Source organism: Physeter macrocephalus, chromosome 12 (assembly GCF_002837175.3).
Source record: "Physeter macrocephalus isolate SW-GA chromosome 12, ASM283717v5, whole genome shotgun sequence".
In the NCBI taxonomy this organism is placed as follows: domain Eukaryota; kingdom Metazoa; phylum Chordata; class Mammalia; order Artiodactyla; family Physeteridae; genus Physeter; species Physeter macrocephalus.
In genome coordinates, this window is record NC_041225.1 from 68,158,468 (window position 1) to 68,178,265 (window position 19,798).

At 35.1% G+C, this 19,798-nt stretch overlaps 1 protein-coding gene across 1 annotated transcript; it reads right to left on the bottom strand.

Moving 5' to 3' along the window:
• Positions 1-6,369: 6,369 nt before the first annotated feature.
• On the bottom strand, positions 6,370-6,783 carry LOC102978767 (60S acidic ribosomal protein P1-like). The gene has a single exon (XM_007109570.3). The coding sequence runs from the start codon at positions 6,754-6,756 to the stop codon at positions 6,412-6,414; it is 345 nt and encodes a 114-aa protein (XP_007109632.2). The 5' UTR covers positions 6,757-6,783; the 3' UTR covers positions 6,370-6,411.
• Between the last annotated feature and the right edge of the window lie 13,015 nt (positions 6,784-19,798).

Genomic DNA, 19,798 nt, shown 5'->3' on the forward strand with positions numbered 1-19,798 from the left:
GCCTTCCCACAGATCCTCCCTCTACCTTCCCTTTAAAATTCTCCTACTTCTTCCTTTCACACTTAACTGTAAGATCTAATTGCCTTTGCCATGGAACACAGGATCTTACATGATCCAGCCCTTTGTAATTCTCTGACTTCATCTCTTAACCATTCTTCCTTCTGCTTCCTCACTGCAGTCCAGCTTCACTCTCTTTTTTGCTGTGCCTCAAACCAGTGTCATCACTCTGGTTTTTACACTTGCTTTTACATTTGTCTGAAATCCTTTGCTTCTGTTCATGGCATGACTGTCTGCCACAAATCACTCAGGACTTTGCCTGAATATTATTTCCTCAGATTTTCCTACCATACTATCTAAAATAGCAATCCCACACCCTGTCATTACCTATGTGCTTAATTTGCCTTTCTTTTTAAAATTTTCATTGTATTTACTACAATCTGCCATTATATTCTGTTTATTTGCATACATTTTTATTGATTGTCTCCTCGAATAATAGGTAAGTTCCAAGGGAACACTTCTTTATCACTGTATCTTCAGCACCTACAATGGTGCCTGACACATACTAGGCACTCAATAAATATTTGTTTGATGAAAGAAAAAATATATGAATGGATAGTATTTGAATATGCAAATCCACTGCTAGGACTCTCTTATTTAAAGAAGAGATGGTTACACAGAACTATTCATATGTCCATTTTCTTGGATACTTTGTAATAGCAAACTTCAGAAAAAAATTCACTGATCCAAACGTTGAATCATTGATGGTTCACATATGCTAAGAAATACCAGGCAGCCAGTCAGAAAAAAATGAGTTAGATTTTAATGTGGAGATCTGAAAATGTATCAATAATACGTTGTTAACTCAAAAAAGGCCGATCACATACCTGCCTAGCTTTAATAGCATATATTTTATCTATGCTATCTATCATGCATGCAGTTTTTAAAAATTTGGGTAGTAGCTACAAAAATCTTTAATTCTCTTTAACTCAACATACCCCTAAAATATTTTGCTATTAAATCTATCTTGTCTGAATATTATATTAACTTGGTAAGGAACATGATTGTAAAGAGAACAATGGCTATGTGATTTTGTATTTTATTACAACATGATTTTCCACCTCTAGAAATTCAAATTTAGGAGTACATACCAGAAAGTAAAGGCAGTGGGATCCATATATTGATATATTATGTAATTTTCTCTTGCCTATCATTGTGGAATGCTTTAATTTGTTATCCAAAGTTTGGGCAATTCCAATGTTATTGCATATTATTTCCAGAAAAAACAAAATAACAAGAGAAAAACAAAATTAAAATTGACTACTTAGGTCACCAGCATTTGATAGCTTCTGTATACTTGACCCCTTTACCTTTCTCATTCCTTATTTTGTTTAACTTTTGGTTGGTATTTGGCAGTTAGCCCATCCACTGAAGACAGTAATTAATAAAATATGCATTGTGGTCTTGTTTTCCTGAGCTATTTCAAAGGAGCTGGCTTTCAAAGCTATGAAGACATTTCCCTACCAGAAAGTTTACATTTTCTTTAGAAAAGTTGACTTACCAAGAGTTTGTATGAAATTAAATTAAATGCATGAGATGTAAAAAGGAAATCTTATCATGGAAGATGAACACAGTTAAAAATCATTTTAAAAGAGTATGAGGTGCCATTTCACCTGCCAAGTAAGTAGTATTATCTTTTAAAATTAGAGCTAACTTAGTAATATTAGATTTAGTACTCTGAAAAATCAACCATGTTAGAATCAATCTCTTCTGCATTGGTAAAATTATTTGTGTTAATTCGAAATGACATTCTGTATCTTCTAAAACTGTGTTTAACTTTTAACACATTTCCCCTGTAAAATTTTCTTTCTCTATTTTATTGCTACCCAACAATTCTAGAATATTTTATTGAATTTGATCATTCCTTGTGTTTATTTAGAGATTATGACAGTTTTTGATATAAATCAGATTTCAGAACATGACCGGATAAATGGTACTCACTAGTGTAAAGTCAGTATTGTTTTTTTGTTTTTGAATTGTATTTTATATTTTTATACAGCAGGTTCTTATTAGTTATCTGTTTTATACATATTAGTGTATATATGTCAATCCCAATCTCCCAGTTCATCCCACCACCACCACGCCACCCCCCGCTTTCCCCCTTTGGTGTCCAAATGTTTGTTCTCTATATCTAGAGTCAGTATTTTTAACTCAACAGAAAAGTACTAAGACCTAATCAATTAAATGCCAAAAGAACGTGGTTTTATGGCTCAGATCCTATATTTAATAAGGGACAGCTCTGCCATCACAAGACCACTGCCTCACACCCATAGGAACTCTGGTCACTTCTTTATTTGCTGGAGCTAGAGAAATGGAATAAAGTTTCTGAGCAGGGAGAATGCTAATTGATGTCCAGGACAAGGGCATAGGAGAACAGGTCTCATCCTGTCAGTGACTTGTTTTCCTATTTCCTTATCTGGACCATGAATTCCTAAGGGTGAAGAACCTATTTCATTCATCTCTATACTCAATCAGCAATGTGCCTGACTTTGTATGTGAGTTGATGAGTCAATTAATTGCTATTTAGGATGATCTGAACTTTTGCAGTGCCTTGGAAATAAAGACTATGGTTAAGGAAGAAACCATAGTAATGTGTTGTGGCCTAAAATCAATGTTAATCATCCCTTATTAAAACTGCATGGCCCCCTCTGTCCCATTTGAGTTTTACTGAGGTTGATATTCCAATTATTCATATCAAGTGTACTCTACTTCTGGATGTCTATGAATAGGAAAGAGTTTATGGCTATAGCTAAATAAAGCTAAGAAGCAAAAAAGCAAAACAAAAAACAACTGTTTATTTGATTTGTCAGACGGCATCTTAAGGACCAGTCTTTATTTAATTTTTTAGTTTAAGCCCTCTATATTTCTTTTGCTGATCCTCCTGACTCAGCTTTTTGAGAAGTGAGTATTCCTTCAGAGAGCTGATCTGTTGGAACTGTGTGTTATCTGTCCTCCTAACATTCAGGGCCTGCCACTCTATCACTTAGCTTCAAATAATCAGCATAACTTGGTGTATCTAAGAGAGTCTGTCTGCACATCTCAGTACCTACCACCCAGGGCATCTGGGTGAGGGAAAAGGGGCAATGGATGAGCATTGAGGCTTTATGAACTCTCTAAAAGGATATGCAGTCATTCCCTGGTACTGGTGGGGAAATTGGTTGCAGGTCCCCACCCCCTCCCCCACCCCCAGATACTAAACTCTGAGGATGCAGAAGTCCCTTATATAAAATGGTGTGATAGAGTCAGCCCTGCATATGCCCGGTCCATGGGATTAAATTCCATACATGGTTGGTTGAATCTATCACTGTGGAACCCATGAATATAGAGGGGTCATTGTAAACGTTATGTTTTTACCCTGGAAAGTAAGTCCATTGCTCTTTATTATCCATAATAAAGTCCCAGTTTGGGATTGCCCCAAACTGGAAACATTTTTACCTTATTGTCTGTGCTGCCACTGTTACTTGACCCTAAAGTTCCTTTAAAAAAAAAAAATCAACATCTAACCAAATTCAAGGATCAAATATAATCTCACATCTATGGAAATTTACTCACCTTTGTCTTAAAAATTTAAGATTTAGGACTAAGATCAGTCGTACTTAGTGCTTGGGGCGGAGCTGCTCCTAAGCTCCCAAGATGTAGCTCTTACATGTAGATATACATATGTGTACATGTATGCTCCCACTCACCTTATTATACATATATCTCTTAGTTCGCTGAGACTGCTATAACAAAATGCTATAGACTGGCTGGCTTAAACAACAGACATATATTTCGCACACTTCTGGAGGCTGGGAAGTATAAGACCAAGCTGCCAGAAGTTTTACTTCCTAGTGAGAACCCACTTCCTGGCCTTTTCTCAGTGTGTGCTTGTGGAGAGAGAAAGAGAAAGAGCTTTTGTTTCTCTTTTTTCTTTTCAGGGCACTGATCCTGTCATGAGGGCCCCACTTTCATGACCTCCTCTAAACCTAATTACCTCCAGTATCATCACACGGGGGATTAGGGCTTCCAAAGTTTGACTTTTGAGGGCACAAAAACGTTCAACCCTTAGCAGCATACATTTAGACATACTCACATTTACATCTGTATTTATTTCTATATCTACCTCTCTATATTGATAACTATATACTATCAACAATCCAAATCTAATACCACACAGGGTTCATTCCATATTTGTAACTATTCTTTGACAGCAAGGAATCAGATTTACTTATTTGATCAACACCCTCCTACATATAACCAGTCGCCTGTTCTCACCTCTGTTCTAACCCCCATGGAAATTCCCTTCGCATCCTATTCTGAATCCAACACCCCATACTGGGCCACCACTGCCACTGTCTTCTTGCAGGAACACTCTCCTCACTCTGCTGGCCACTGACCAGGCTACTCTAATTGCCACCCCATTTGTGACACTCTCCTTACCCTGATCTGTCTGCCCTCCTAAACTCTCTCTTTACCCTACTCAGGCTCCAGAGCCCCAGGCAGGATCATTGCCATTAGTGTCTCTATCCTGCTTTTGCTCAAACCTTGTGCCAAGTTGTGGAAGTCCCCCCAGACCCACAAGGATGCCTACTTTGCTCAGCCCATCTATTGGCTTTTGGTATGATTTGTTCATGAAGGGAAGTAACAGGAAAAAAAAAAAGGGTGGGGGGAAGAGATAGAGGAAGTAGAGGAAGAAAAGAAAAAGGAATGACAATAGGTTTTCAAATGCACATCAGCGTATGCTTAAGAACAAAACAAAACAAAATCGATATGCCTGGCAATAGCTCTCACCACTTTAAAATTCCCAAAATACTAAACATCGTTGGAGTCAGCATGTTCTATTGAGTGAACATTTCTATATAGATTTAGAGGTTAAAAAGCCACCAAGAAAAAGTACACACAAAGGTTTTCAACATGATGTTCATCTTTAGGTTCTGCCTGGGTTCAACTTAAGAAGCTCTAAGTAATCATTTATAACATGAAACCAGCATTCAGCAAGCATCTGTTGAAAATAGTTTATGGGAAAAAATATGTGGCTGGGAACAGAGATACTACCAGGCTAATCAATGGATCAGGCTTGAGATTTAAAGTCGGTTGGAACAGTAGTTAAGAATATGGACTGCAGCCAAATGCCCTGGTTCAAATCCTGGTTAAGACACTTATTAAACTGTATGATGTTAGAACAAATTGATTAACATTTCTGTCTTTCAGCTCCCTCTCCTATAAAATGGGAACCATAGCAATAACCACCTTATTGACTTGTTGTGAGGATTAAATGAGATAATTTTTCTAATTGGCTGAAGAGTTTCTGGCACATATTATTGTCTAAGTGTTTACTGCTATTATTGGGATGGGGTGGAGATGGCGGCCACTTGTTAAGAGTTTGCTAGTGTTAGGCAGGTAAGGCAGTCTGCCAGCCTGAAGTGAAAGGCATTTTGAATAGAAGAGATTTCTTAGAAGGCTAGATCTATGAGTGTGGATAAACAGAAATCTGGAAGCTAGGTCAGAAGGAAAGCTGTGTTATATGGGAAAGTTTAAATGACATTACAGTTTTCAGACAGGAATTTTGTCTGCTCATTGTGGTAAACAAGTTAAAAGGCAAGAGGGAGTTTTACACTGGGCTTGCTAGGGTAAGCACGTTTAGGCAGTTGGAGTAATATTTTCTACCATTGGATAAAATGTAATTATCAGCACTTATGAACCAATCAAGTAGCTTTCTGATACTTCTCTAGCTTAGAATTACTGCTATTTTTACTTTCCAATCTCAAAATCATGTGTAAGTTAATATTTTAGATTTAAAATTTAAAAAGGGAAAGACATTTATCCTAAGATCTCAACCTCATACCTGGGATTCAAAAGATAAAAAACAAATCATCATTATTTATGACTTCCTGCCCAGCCCAAAGTAATTTTGTGTAGTCCAGAATGGCAGTGTAGTCCAGATTGGTGTGGACTTACTCAAATCTGGTTTCACTGTTTTTCTTACGTGTGTGACTTTGAGTAAACTGGGTCTGAGTTACATTTCTGCAATTACATCTACCACATGGGGTCTTCTAAGAGTAATGGAGATAAAATATCTCCAATATTGAACAACGTTTGGCCCATATTAATTAACGAAGCATAACAAAGAGGTAGCAGTAATGGCCTCCATCTCTCCCCACCCCAAAAAAGGACAAATGATATTGACTTTTAAGAGCCATAACACAAAACCTATGCAGAATATATCAGACATTTGCAGATTTGGTACTTCTGTGCTATTTGCCTAGAGAAGAGAGTGAAGGAAAGCAAAATTTGCCATCGCAAATATGTCTCTTTGACATAAGGATTTTTTTTTTTTTGAGCTCAGCTTTTTATTGAACGTGCTACTAAAGAGGTTTAGTCAAAAAGACCAAAGCCCATGTTATCATCAGACTCTTCAGATTCTTCTTTCTTCGCTTCCACTTTCTTCTCCTCAGCTGGGGCAGCGGTGGTGGAGGGGGCAGGACCTCCTGCTGGTGTAGCACCAGCTGCTGGGGCAGGTGCACCTGCCCCCACATTGCCAGTGAGGCTCCCAATGTTGACATTGGCCAAAGACTTTGCAAACAAGCCTGGCCAGAAAAGTTCAACATTTACACCGGCTGCTTTAATGAGGGCATTGATCTTATCCTCTGTGACCGTCACCTCATCGTCATGCCGGATGAGGGCCGAGTAGTTGCAGGTGAGCTCCGAGACGGAGGCCATGGTGCAGGCGAGGGCTAGGCAGGGTCTGCCAGGCGCGGTGGTAGTCGCGGGATGAAGTGAGGGCCTCAGCCCAACGTGGCCTTAGCTTCCTCAGAAGGACCGAGCACCTTAGCGGAAGCTGAGGAAAAGCCATAAGGATTATTTTGAGCTGATTATTTTTTAAGAAACTGCAGACACGGGAGAAGCTCTGAAAACAGAGTAAGAGTTACTCTTTTCTAAGAGACATTTACATTTATAAGGGAATATCCATTTGTAAGGGTGTCTCCCTTTCTGTACCAGGAAGAGATGGAGGACTCTAAATCTCTAGAAATTCTTAGCAGTGGAGAAGGCTACTGACTTAAGTCTGCTTAACAATACTGTGTTTACTGTGCTTTTCCTGGTAACTTCCAAGAACTGCCCCCCCTTCCTGCCCCCCCCACATCTATTGTCTTTAGCTGGATATGTTATTTAAGGCAGTGGCTTGGGCCATTTTGGAGTTATTCAGTTTTCATGGGTATCTCCCACGTATGCAGGAAGTATTGATGTATGTATTATTAAACCTCTGTTTGTTTTTCTCTGTTAATCTTTTCATTGCAGGGTGTGTTTCAGCCAAGAACCTAGAAGGTAAAGGTAAAGTTAGTTTTCTTCCCCCACAAGAGCAGTCAGCCCAACTTCTCCCTTTCCAAATTATTAAAGCTTCATTCTGATTTATATGTTTTATTCTTTTGGGGTTAATGACTCTCCAACTCTCAATCCAAACAATATGAATCTGTAAAGGGTTCAAGGCAGGTGACAAGTCCACCAATAGTACGGAAGTCTACAAGGTAGAGGCAGCTTGCATTGTGAAGCCTTTTAAAGCCACCCTGACCTTCCATATACTTTTGTTTTTTTTTAATTTCAGGAGACAGCTAGTATATATTTGTTTAATTTGAGGATGGTTAGTCACAGTGGAAAAAAAAACTATCATCTTAACCAGGAACATGACTTAGGTTGTCAGGAGGCAAAATGTACTACTAATTGGGTTGCTCTTTTCATTCATTTCTATTAGGATTCAGGCTGTGATTTGCCAAGGGTCCCAATATGGGAGAATGAGGTATCTAACAGCAATCAGATCTCCTGAGAATAATCTCTACTTTCAAGGGTAGAGTTAGCACTCAGGGTATAATAAACCAAAATGTAAAACACTACTGGGAAAGGCATAAATTTTAGCAAATAGGAATTTAGCAGGGTCGATTGAATGTGTCTGTGTCTCACAGTAAGAGGGAGCCAACTGAGACAAACATCATGGTTCCCACATTCCTCAGCTGCTTTCTAATATCTATCAGAGAGTGAAGACATATTCTCTTCCTTGAAGGTATTGGCAGTTACCCTTCACAGAGTAGCACATCAACAAATGGATCTTATTATACATAAGAAACATTGAAAATATCGAAAATTTAATTACTGACTGAGTACATAGCAGGTACCGAAATGGGCCAATCTTCATTGCAACAGGAACCCTTACATTGAAACTTATATCCATGTATTCAAAGGATTCCCTAACAGTTTTTTTTCAATATGTTTTAAATGAAATTCTATTCTATATAATAAAATTACACTAAAGTGCTAAGAATTTCCATCACCCCATAAAGTTTACTATAACTTTTGAATTTTTGCTATTCATGAATAGCTATATCAGTAGTATACTACATTTACTTAATCAAAGTTATATATTGATACTATATTTGTCACTTTGCTTCTATGACAAGCAATTGCCAAACTTCAGACATTTATTTCTATTCATATCACATGATCAGGGCTGTGAATCAACTGCTTTGGTCTCCCCTATGTGTCCTTTAATTCCAGAATTGAAGAGAACTCCCTATTTGTAACATAATATTTCTATAGCTTAGGGAAATGAGTAAGTGGACTGGTGGAAAACATAATGGCTTTAAAAGTCCCTGCTCAGATGTCACACATGTCATACTCACTCACATTTCACTGTTAAAACCAGTCACTTGGACAAGCCCCAAAACAGTATCATGGAGATATAGATTCCTCCACCAAACATAAGGCAAGTCACAAGGCAAAAGGTAGGAATGGATAAGCCTCTTGCAGAAAAAAAAAAAAAAAGCTGGGAATAACTATATAATCTATAATATATACTCAACATATATTCTTTAAATATCATTGGTATTTGCCTAGGCAAATGTCTTCATTTCTCAAAATTCACAAATGGTTAAGCAGTTTGAATCAGTTTTCATATTGTAATCAGACTGTGGGGATGGAACAGAAAGAATCAGTTGGTTAAATTAACCAAACAGATTTTACAGTTAGAAACATTTTCATACACTAAGGAAAAAAAAAAAGAAAAAAACAAGGCCTACCCTATAGGGTTGTTAAGAGAATGGACATAAGATAAATGAAACCCCAAAATATTTGATGCCGAGTACCATATATAGCAATAAATGTTATTTTCCATCTGGTTTCTTACACAGAATCAGTTATATGAAGATTTCTAGTCTTCAAAATATTCAATATAAATCAGATACATAGTATGTAGCAAATGAAATATTTGAATACATTTTGTTGGGCTACAACAGTGGAGATAAAGTCTGAATTAGTATCACAAGTTTTAAAAATTCATATATGCAGTCTTTCATTTTTTTTCTTACACAAGAGGATAAAGAAAAAAAAAAAGGGAAATGGGGACAGAACACTAAGGGCTAGGTTGAGCACATTTCGTGCCATATTACATAAACTAAATTCTTTTTTTTAATTAAAGGATTTAAATTGCCGGACAATAATTTTTTTTAAATTGCACTAAACATGATATTGTTGCTGTTGAAGATGTGAATAAATGAATACTGCAAACAATACTGAATTTAAACATAAATATTTACGTCTGTAGTTTAAAAAAAAGTCCTCTTTAAATTATATGCTCAAAAGAAATTCCTAGCAAGATTTATTTAGCATTGGGACTTCCCTGGTGGCACAGTGGTTATTAAGAATCTGCCTGCCAATGCAGGGGACACGAGTTCAAGCCCTGGTCCGTGAAGATCCCACATGCCGCGGATCAACTAAGCCCGTGCTCCGCAACTACTGAGCCTGCGCTCTAGAGCCCGCGACACAACTACTGAGCCCATGTGCCACAACTACTGAAGCCTGCATGCCTAGAGCCCGTTCTCTGCAACAAGGGAAGCCACCGCAATGAGAAGCCTGCACACTGCAACGAAGAGTAGCCCCCGCTCGCTGCAAGTAGAGAAAGCCTGCACACAGCAATGAAGACCTAACGCAGCAAGAGAGAAAGAAAGGAAGGAAGATTTAAAAAAAAAAAAAGTATTTAGCATTTTTAAGTGTCTAAAATCAAAATGCTAAGATCTGTTCAATTGTTTATATTATTAACTGTGTGGTGCACTTACTTTACCCCAAATGCCCACTCCATCTTTCCAAACTTTTTGGAAAAGAATCAATATAGAGATAAAGAAAAAAAAGTATTCTAATCTTGGAAGTGATGAGTTAAATAAGTATACAAAGGGTTATATTATAGTATTCCATTAAAGAACAATGACCAAGACTGCCTTAATATACCTTTAGCTTGACTCAACTTCTTCCTGACTATAGGCCCCTGACCTCCCTTGTCCTAGAGCATTTACTTGCCACTGTAAATTCTTTCTCTGCCCCTTTGAAGTGTAGATTTTTTTTTCCCAGTGTCTTGCCAGATTTACAGGGGAGGAATAACTTACTCAAGGAACTGGACACCATCCCTTTGAAATGTAATCATCAAGAAAGATAGGAACATTTTCCCTGGTCTCTGTGGGATGATAGGAGCTTGATTAGATGAGAGCCAATTTGCAAACACTGATGGCTTATTCACATTGATCAACCCCCCACCTAAAGTCCTTCAGTACTTCACCACCAGCTCATCCCAGTGCTTAAAATTCCCCCACCTTTTACTTCAAGGGTGTTGAGTCCAGTTTCTCCCCTGTTGCAATAGTCTTGACTATTTCAGTAGCCCTGAATAAAGTCTTCCTTGCTCCATCCTGTGTAGTTTTTCTTTGACAACAGAAATAACTCTTTCCTAGACTGGTTTAAATACAGCCCTAACTAAGGATAGGGAAATATACTAGAATACCTCTTGAAGTTTTTAAACTCCTCAAAGGAAAGTCACAAACTGAAATGACTTTTAAGATCACTGAAAACGTCAGATGATACCTGCTCCATAATAAAACAAAACAAAACAAAACAAAAAACACTTAGTTATGGAGCCCCCAAAAAACAAACTTTGAAAGTGACATCACTTGCTTCAGAGTGACTCACACTTCATGAAGCAGCCAAAGAAAATTAAATTTACTTGAAGCCACCCAAATGCTGTTTCACTGTATCAGTGTGTGGCAGAAATAATACTAAGGGACGTAAATCCATTTTCTGTTTTAGAAAGACAAGACTTCTGTAATGAGATGGAGTGCAGGGAGCAGCATTATCATATATTGTCCTTGAAATATATTTCCCTAGTGGTTTTGCCCACAAAAGTATGAAATTGAGACGGAAAATAAAACAGGTGATACTGTAGACAGAAGGTTACTGAGTATGCATTATCAAAAATGTGTGACTTACTTAAACAAACAGTTGGTTTTCTGATTGATGGGAATTCAGATTAGATCTTTAGAAGTCCTGAATTTAAGGTGATGGAGGCCTGAATGCATCAGAGATTCATATCAACTTTACTGTTCCAATCTACAGGCAAGATAAGAAGCAATAAGTACATGAAGATGAGTCTTGCTTTTACTGGGAAAAAAAAAACAATAAAAACAACTAAATAAAGGTCCTATGGTTCAGGGTAGGGGAGTGAGAGGTGGACAAACCTCTCTCATTTCTGTGAGAAAATTGCAAATTCTGTGATGCTATATAAATTGCTTTGATATTCTTGAGGAACCGTTGGAGTTGGAGAGACATGATCAGTACCCACTTTATCTTTTGTTCTTTCTTCCAGGAAAGTCAAAACAACGTACATTTTATCCAAAGCATAAATAAGTAAAAAAAATAATCTTTCCAAATGGTTTTAAAAGGTACATCAACTTTTATTGTTCCTTCAGCTTTTTGAAAATGGAAGATATCAAGTTTAGGGTCCTGGTGGAGTGCTATTTTTAATGAAAAGATGAACTTCAGAAATAGAATAACTTCATTTTCAATCTCTCAGTACTGATTAATTAAAAAGGGAATTGTTTCTCTTAAAAAAAGTCTGTATATCACCTATATATCTCTCCATTCATTTATCTATACAGCTAACAAATCTCACTTAAATATCTATTATCTTCCTATAGAATATGGATATTTAGTAGCTAGCATAGTGTCTGGCATCTAACAGATATATACACATACAAAAAGAAATTATAGTTCAACCTAAAATTTATTTTTACTTTGTCATTTATTCTGGCCAAATACAAAGACTTACTATGTCTCAAAGAATACTGTATTCATCTTCTCAAAAATGGTAGGACAAAATTGAATGGGATATGCCAAGGGAACAATGAGCCATCCTGCAGAAAACAGGGATATTTCTTGCCATCTGCAGATTAGAAAGCAATTCCTTTAGCTATGAGCACATGGACTGGGTAGACTTTCTCTTGGAAAACATTTAATAAACTGGTAAATGTGTTTCCCTGAGTTCTGGGAGCAGCTCTAGCAAATTAGTAGAACCCGAGGAGGGGGTCGTTGGAACCTCTGATCTATAGCCATTTGCTCAGAAGCACAGGTGATAACCTGGGTTTGTGACTGGCATCTGAAGTGTGTGTGGGGGAGGTGAGGGGCCAGACTTATGGGACTGAGCCCTTAACCTGTGGAATCTGACAATATCTCCAGGAAGATAGTATTAGAATTGAGTTAAATGTAGGACACTCAGCTGGTGCTGAAGAGAATTGCTTGGTGTGGAGGAAAACCTTCACACATTTAGTGACTAGAAGTGTCAGAAGTGAAGTGTTCTGTTTGAATAGCAAAGGAGACACACAGGAAAGAAATACACAGTAAGGAAGAGCTGGGTTTTTCCCCACCGAAGGAAGAAACTTGAATTTTCCCTTTAAAGATGGAGATAGAGTTCAAAGAATTTCTCTTGATCCTTGTGACATTTTTCTTGTTTGTTAACAGCTTCATGGAGATAAAATTCACATGATATACAATTCACCCATTTAAAGTGTACAAATCAATTTCTTTCGTATATTCGAAGAGTTTGTACAGCCATCACTATAGTCAATTATAGAATGTTTTCTACACTTAAAAGAAACCCCATACACATCAGCAGTCACTTCCCATTTCCTCTGACCCCTTTAGGTCTAGACAATCACAAATCTACTTTTTGTTTCTCTATATTTGTATATTCTGGACATTTCATATAAATGAAATCATACAATATGTAGCCTTTTGTGCCTGGCTTCTTTTACTTGCAAAATGTATTCACGGTTCATCCATGTGCAGCATGTATCAACACTGCATTCCTTTTATTTTGCTGAATAATACTTCATTTTATGTGCCTGTAGCATTGTATTTATCCATTCACCATTTAAAAGACATTTGAATTTTTCTGCTTTTTAGCTATTATGAATATTTTTCCTGTGATATCCATATACAAGTTTTTGTGTAAACATATGTTTTTATTTCTCTTGAAAATATACCTATGAGTGGAACTACTAGGCCATATGGTAACTCTAAGTTTAACCAACTACAAACATAGACTGTTTTCCTAAGTGACTGCACCATTTTACAATACTATCAGCATTGCATGGAGGTTGAAATTTCTCCATATCTTCACCAATACTTGCTATTAAATGTGTTTTTAGTTATAGCCATATTAGTGTTTGTGATGTGGTACCTTACTGTGGTTTTGATTTTTATTTCTCTAATAACTAATAATTTTAAGTATCTTTTATATGTTTACTGGTCGTTTGTTCATCATCCCTGGAAAAACGTCTCTGTATCTTGTACCCATTTTGTAGATAACCTATATGTTTTTTTGTTGAGCTGTAGAAGGTTTTTATATATTCTGGATACTGGCATTTTATCAGGTATAATATTTGCAAATATCTTCTCCCATTCTGTGGATTACCTTTTCATTTTCTTGGTGATATCCCTTGAAGCACAAAAGTTTTTAATGTTGATTCCCAATTTATATGTTTTTTTCTTCGTTTGCTTTTTCTTTTGGTTGCTTTTCATATCTAAGAAATTTTCTAACCAAAGATCATGAAAACTGACTTGTATCTTTCTTCTAAAAGTTGTATAAATTTAGCTGTTGAATTATGTTTATAATCCATTTCCAGTAATTGTTAAATATGGTAAGGAGTTAGAAGCATAAATTTATTCTTTTGCATGTAAACAGTTGTCCCTGCACCATTTGTTGAAAATAGCATTATTTTTTCATTGAATTGTTTTGGAACACTTGTCAGGAATCAATTAACCAATAATTGTGAGAGTTTATTTTTGAACTCCAAATTCTATTTCATTAATTTATATTTCTAGCCTATGCTAGAATCACAATATCTTGATATATCTTTGAAGTAAGTTCTTGAAATCAAGAAGTGTGGGTCATCCAAGTTTGTTCTTCTTTTTAAATATTATTTTAACTGTTACTTGTCCTTTACATTTTCATATAAGTTTAGGACCACTTGTCAATTTTTTCAAAAATATAGATGAGATTTTGATAGGGATTTTACTGAGTCTATAGATTATTTTGAGAACTACTGCCATTTTAACAATATTGTCTTCTTTTGAGTATTGTTGGGAATATCTTTGAGGTATCTTCCAGTTTATGTAGGTCTTCTTTGATTTTTTCAACAATGTTTTAGGCTTCTCAGTACAAGTTTTGCACTTTTTTGGTTAAATTTAATTTTAGGCATTTCATTCCCTTTTATGTTACAGTACTTTAAATGGAATTATTTTAATTTCATTTATGAAAAAAATTTAAAATTTATTTATTTTATTCATATTAAAATGGAATTATTTAAACTTCATTTATGGTTCATTGCTAGCCTGTAGAAATATAGTTGATTTTTTACTTTGATCTTATATCCTGCCACATTACATCCTGCTGAACTGCTACACTAGTTCTAGTAATATTTAGTTGCTGAACATACTTTGTATAATTTTAATCCTTTTCAATTTATTGAGGCTTGTTTTATCATCTAACTTATGGTCTTTCCCAGGGAATGTTCCATGTGCACTTGAGATGAAAATATATCTTACTGTTGTTGGGTGAGGTGTTCTATAAATGTCTTCAGGTCTAAATGGTTTATACCGCTATTTAAGTATTCTATTTCCTGTTGACCTTCAACCTAGTGGCTCCATCCATGCTTGAAAGAGTGGTATTGAAATCTCAGCTATTACTGTTGAATTATCAATTTCTTCTTTCAGTGATATCCATTTTTGCTCCATGTATTTTGCAGCTCTTCTTTTTAGGTCCATATGTTTATAACTGTTTTGTCTTCCTAATACATTAAACACTTAATCATTATAAAATGTCCCTCTTTATTTGTAGCAACTTTTTTTATCTTAAACTCCATTTTGTCTGATATTGATATAGCCGTTTCAGCTATCATATGGTTGCAGTTTATATGCATATCTCCTCCCATCCTTTTACTTTCAACCTATTAAACACAGTTTGAATTTAAAGTATGTCTCCTGTAGAAAGCATACAGGTGGACAGTTGGATATTGTATTTTGTTTGCTTGTTTCTTAATTCTGTTTTACAATCTCTGCCTTTTGGTTAGGTTGTTTCACATTTAATTTTATTATTGATATGGTTGATTTTGCCTGCCATTTTGGTGTTTGTTTTCTACATATCTCACATCTTCTATTCTTCTGTTCTTCCTTTACTCTTTTTTTTTTCATTAATTGAATGTGATCATTTGTTCATCCTAAACTTAGTTGGATTAACTTCTGCCTAAATCTGTTGAATAGTTGATTGTTATACTACAATTACTTGTTTAGGCAAAGAGTTTGCTAACCAAAATTATCTGAAGAATACACTGATTACAAAGAAAACCCTAATAAATCCCTAAGAGTTGAGTCAAAATAATGCATAATTCAGAATGTCACTATTGAAACGCCCACTTCATAAAAGATTTTACATATATTTCATTGTGAATATTCAGTAATAGGATATTTACTGTGTTGACAAACTTTATTCTGTGCTTTCCCCATTGTCATAGAATCCATCTATTATGAAAAAAACTAGATAAATAACATAAAATAAATATCTAGAAGTAACATGGGTTATCATTTTTAATTGTTATGGTACTTAGAATCCATTATGCACTATAAGAAAATATAAGACTTCTTCTGGGTTGAAATGGTTCTTTGATTACATCTTGCATTTGGATTAATTTAGAGCGATGTCTCAATTATACTTTGGGTTCCATGAATATTTATCTTGTTCCAGTGTACTACAGTTCAATTTACTTGGATTTTAAAAAGTTATAGCCTCAATTTTTTTCCTTTCTGAAAAAAGTGGAAGTTTAGTTTCTAAGCATAAAAAGAACTGAATTTTCAAGAATTTTATTTTTAGACTATAACAAAATGAGTAGAAACACTGCCCACATATAGAGACATGTAAACAACCTATCATTTCTAAGAAGATCACACATTTTTTCTCTCCTTAGTTGCATGTATTGAAACAGTTGGAAAATGAAGATTTTTGGATTACATTAACCCTATTTAGCACAGCCATGAGATTATTATGAATTCACCTGAAATGTAAGTGGAGCAGTTGACCAATGTCACTAATTATTTTTCAATCAATGTTAATCAATTTTGAAACAAAATTTCTTTTTATTAATTTTTTTATGTTCCACAGTAAAGTGTAGACATTCTCTTAAATAGATCTTGAAATTTTCTTGTTAAACCTAGTCTTTGAAATTTTATTTCTCTTTGAGTATTAAAAATAGAATCTTTCTACCATTACATTTATAACAGGTTACAGTTTTATATAAAAATGTTTTTGATTTTTTGTTTTAATTGTATTGACACTCATCTTTTGAACGTTTTATTTGCAATAGTTTCTCCATTGTTTGATTGGATTTTCTAGGCATATAATGGCATCAGTAGTAAATATAGGTACATTTATTCCTTTCCTAAGAATAGCTTTTTATTCTATGTCTTGTCTTTACACATTGTCTAAGACTTCCTAAAGAAAATGTTAATGGTAATGATAGAGGCTTCCCTTGTCTTTTTCCTAATTTATTTTGGAATGATTAGGCATTTTACCCCAAATCAAGAATTTAGACATTGTTTTCAGAATGAACATAATCATGTTAATTGAATGTTCTCATATTCTTGTTCTGTGTGAGGCTTAAATTTTAGTCAGAAGTAATTTTGTTTTTTATTTTCTAGCTCTCTTTTAGGGGGTACCTCTCAAGGTGGTTTTATCTTTTTTTTGTTCTTTAATTTATTAATATTTTGAATTAAATTAATAAATTTCTTAACATTGCTCTCTTTAGTCCAAGAATAATACTGCTTGGTAATATTGTAATACAGCTGAAATTTATTTTATTTAGGTTTTTAAAAATTGTATTTAAGTCCTATCTTTGCCACTTTTTCTTGTTATATTTCTGGAATCTTTTTCTTTCCATATGCTGGGAAATGTGTTAAATAGTGCTTGTGTATGTTTTTTCCTTGAATATTTGATACAATTTACATGTGAAACCACCAGGACCTGATTTCCATTCTTCCTCCTCCCTACCTTTTTTTGGTAAAAGTGAAACATATATACAGAATAACAGAAAAATATAACAATCACTTATTTACTGACCATTCATAATGAACATTTTGTGCTCATCAAAATTTTGCAGTTTTGCTTCTTTTTTGCCTTCAGATATTTTTAAATAAGAAAATAGAATATTTCAGATTTCTCATTGAAGTATCTTGGAATTTTTTAAATATATGGGCAATCATCTTTTCTAAAAGCAGTGTTTTCCTTTTTGATCCAAATGCTTCTTATTTATTTTTCGTAGTTTCCTTCCTCCAATAAAACCTGCAGTGGAATATTGATAAGTACTGGTGATGAAGTATTCTTCTCTTGTTCCTGATGAAAATGCTAATAATGTTTCACTTTTAATTTTTTTGCTTTGATGCAAGTTTTATATATATATTATATATTATTATGGTAAAATATATGTAACATTTAACATTTTAACCATCCTTAAGTGTACAATTCAATGGCATTAAGTACATTCACAACATTGTACAACCATAACCATAATCTATTTTCAGAACTTTTTGATGTTCCCAATCAGAAACCACATTGATATTCTGAGGACAGCCTGGGCTGGAAGTAATATATTTTTGAAAAGAAACATGGACTAGTGTATAGTAGCTCTATAAACAAGGTGTTAAGGTAACCAGAGCAAGGAGCAAGTAAATATGGTTGACAGGTTTGAGAAATTACCAGGGGAAATGTGAAAAAAGCTTGTTTCTGAAACATGAGCAGATTAGAAACAGGTGAAGAAAGCAGCACAGAATATCACAAGCTATAGGGAGATTATAAACAAAGACTGAGAGAAATTGAAGTTCCTGCAATGTTTATGAAACTGTAATAATCCAGTAACCAATGAGTGAGGGAGAGTAGGTGATATTGCAAGAGCAAGATTTTAGAGGATTTTGAAAACCATATTAGAGCTAGCCTTTATCCTCTTAGTCCCAGGAGTTTATTTGCCATTTTCCACCTGTTGCATGAAAATACCTACGTTTTGATGGATTTTTATGGTGATATTGTGGGGAGAGAAAAAGGAGGTAGAGACAGATGGGCACCAATGTTCCAACTGTGAAATACTGATTAGGGCAGTGGGAAATGGAAAGTGTGTCCCAGGAGCTATTTTAAAATTAGACTCTCCGGAGCACTAGACAATCCCTCAATCACCTTTCTTCCTCATCTGCCTTGCCGTCACCTTTCAAACTGCTGCTCTCTTCCTTCCTTTCTGGGGCACAACTTGGATTATGCTATCGCCTATTCAAAACTACTCATGTTCCTCTTCCATAACTGAAAGAAAAATAATCCTATCTTCTTACCTTGGCATTTAAGAGCCATAGTGATCGAGCCCCATTACCTTTCCAGACTTGTTACATTTCTACATTTACCTTGTGTTTCAATAAAAGTAGCCTCTCCCTTATGAAATAATCACCACAATCACGGCATATATCTTAAATATATATAATTCTTATTTGTCAATTTTACTTCAATAAATCTGGAAAAATAAATAAAAACTGTTGCATAAAAAAACTGCCTCTCTCTCTAAAACTATTCTTTATTTTCTACTTTCTTTTGTCTTTGTTCAGCTCAATAAAGTGCTACTAATTCTTAAGAACTCAACTCATATATCACCCCTTTAATAAAGATGCATCAAAATGCTCAATCAGATGTACCCTTTTCTAAATTCTCATGGTATTCTGCTCACATTTTTTTCTTATGTGAAGAGTTACATTATATATTGTCTCCCATATAGGATCTCCATATGACATCTCCTGTGTCTTCATTTCATATCCAAATGTCCCAGAGCACCAGTTATAGTATCTTTCATAGAATAAATGCTTAAAAATGTTTATTGAATTAATAAATTACTCTACTTGTTTGTGTTCCACTATATTCAGTATAAAATTCAAACTTTTAGTGACCTAAAATGCCTTGCCTGACCTGATGTGTTTATCCTCCAGTCTCATCTACTGCCAATTATCTTTTCATTGGCCATCCACAGCAATCTTGTGCCCACCTTAGGACTTAATAATTACTGCTTCCTCTATACAGTAGTACGTTCCACTACCAGGTGACTCATCAGCTGCTTCTTATCATTCAGATCTCAGCTTCCCAGTGAGGCCTTCCCCAACTGTCCTAATGTAAACTACCATCATTTCCCCAATTACACATAGTTACATCAGGTATTTTATTTATTTATTTACTTTTGGTATTGGTATTATCATTACCTAAATTTTATTTTAGACTTTTAAATTATTATTTATTTTCTCTATTTTTATAGTCTTGAAAAATATATGCTCTACTAGAACAGATATTGGGTCTGTCTGGGCCACCCAAGTATCCCTCAGGGCC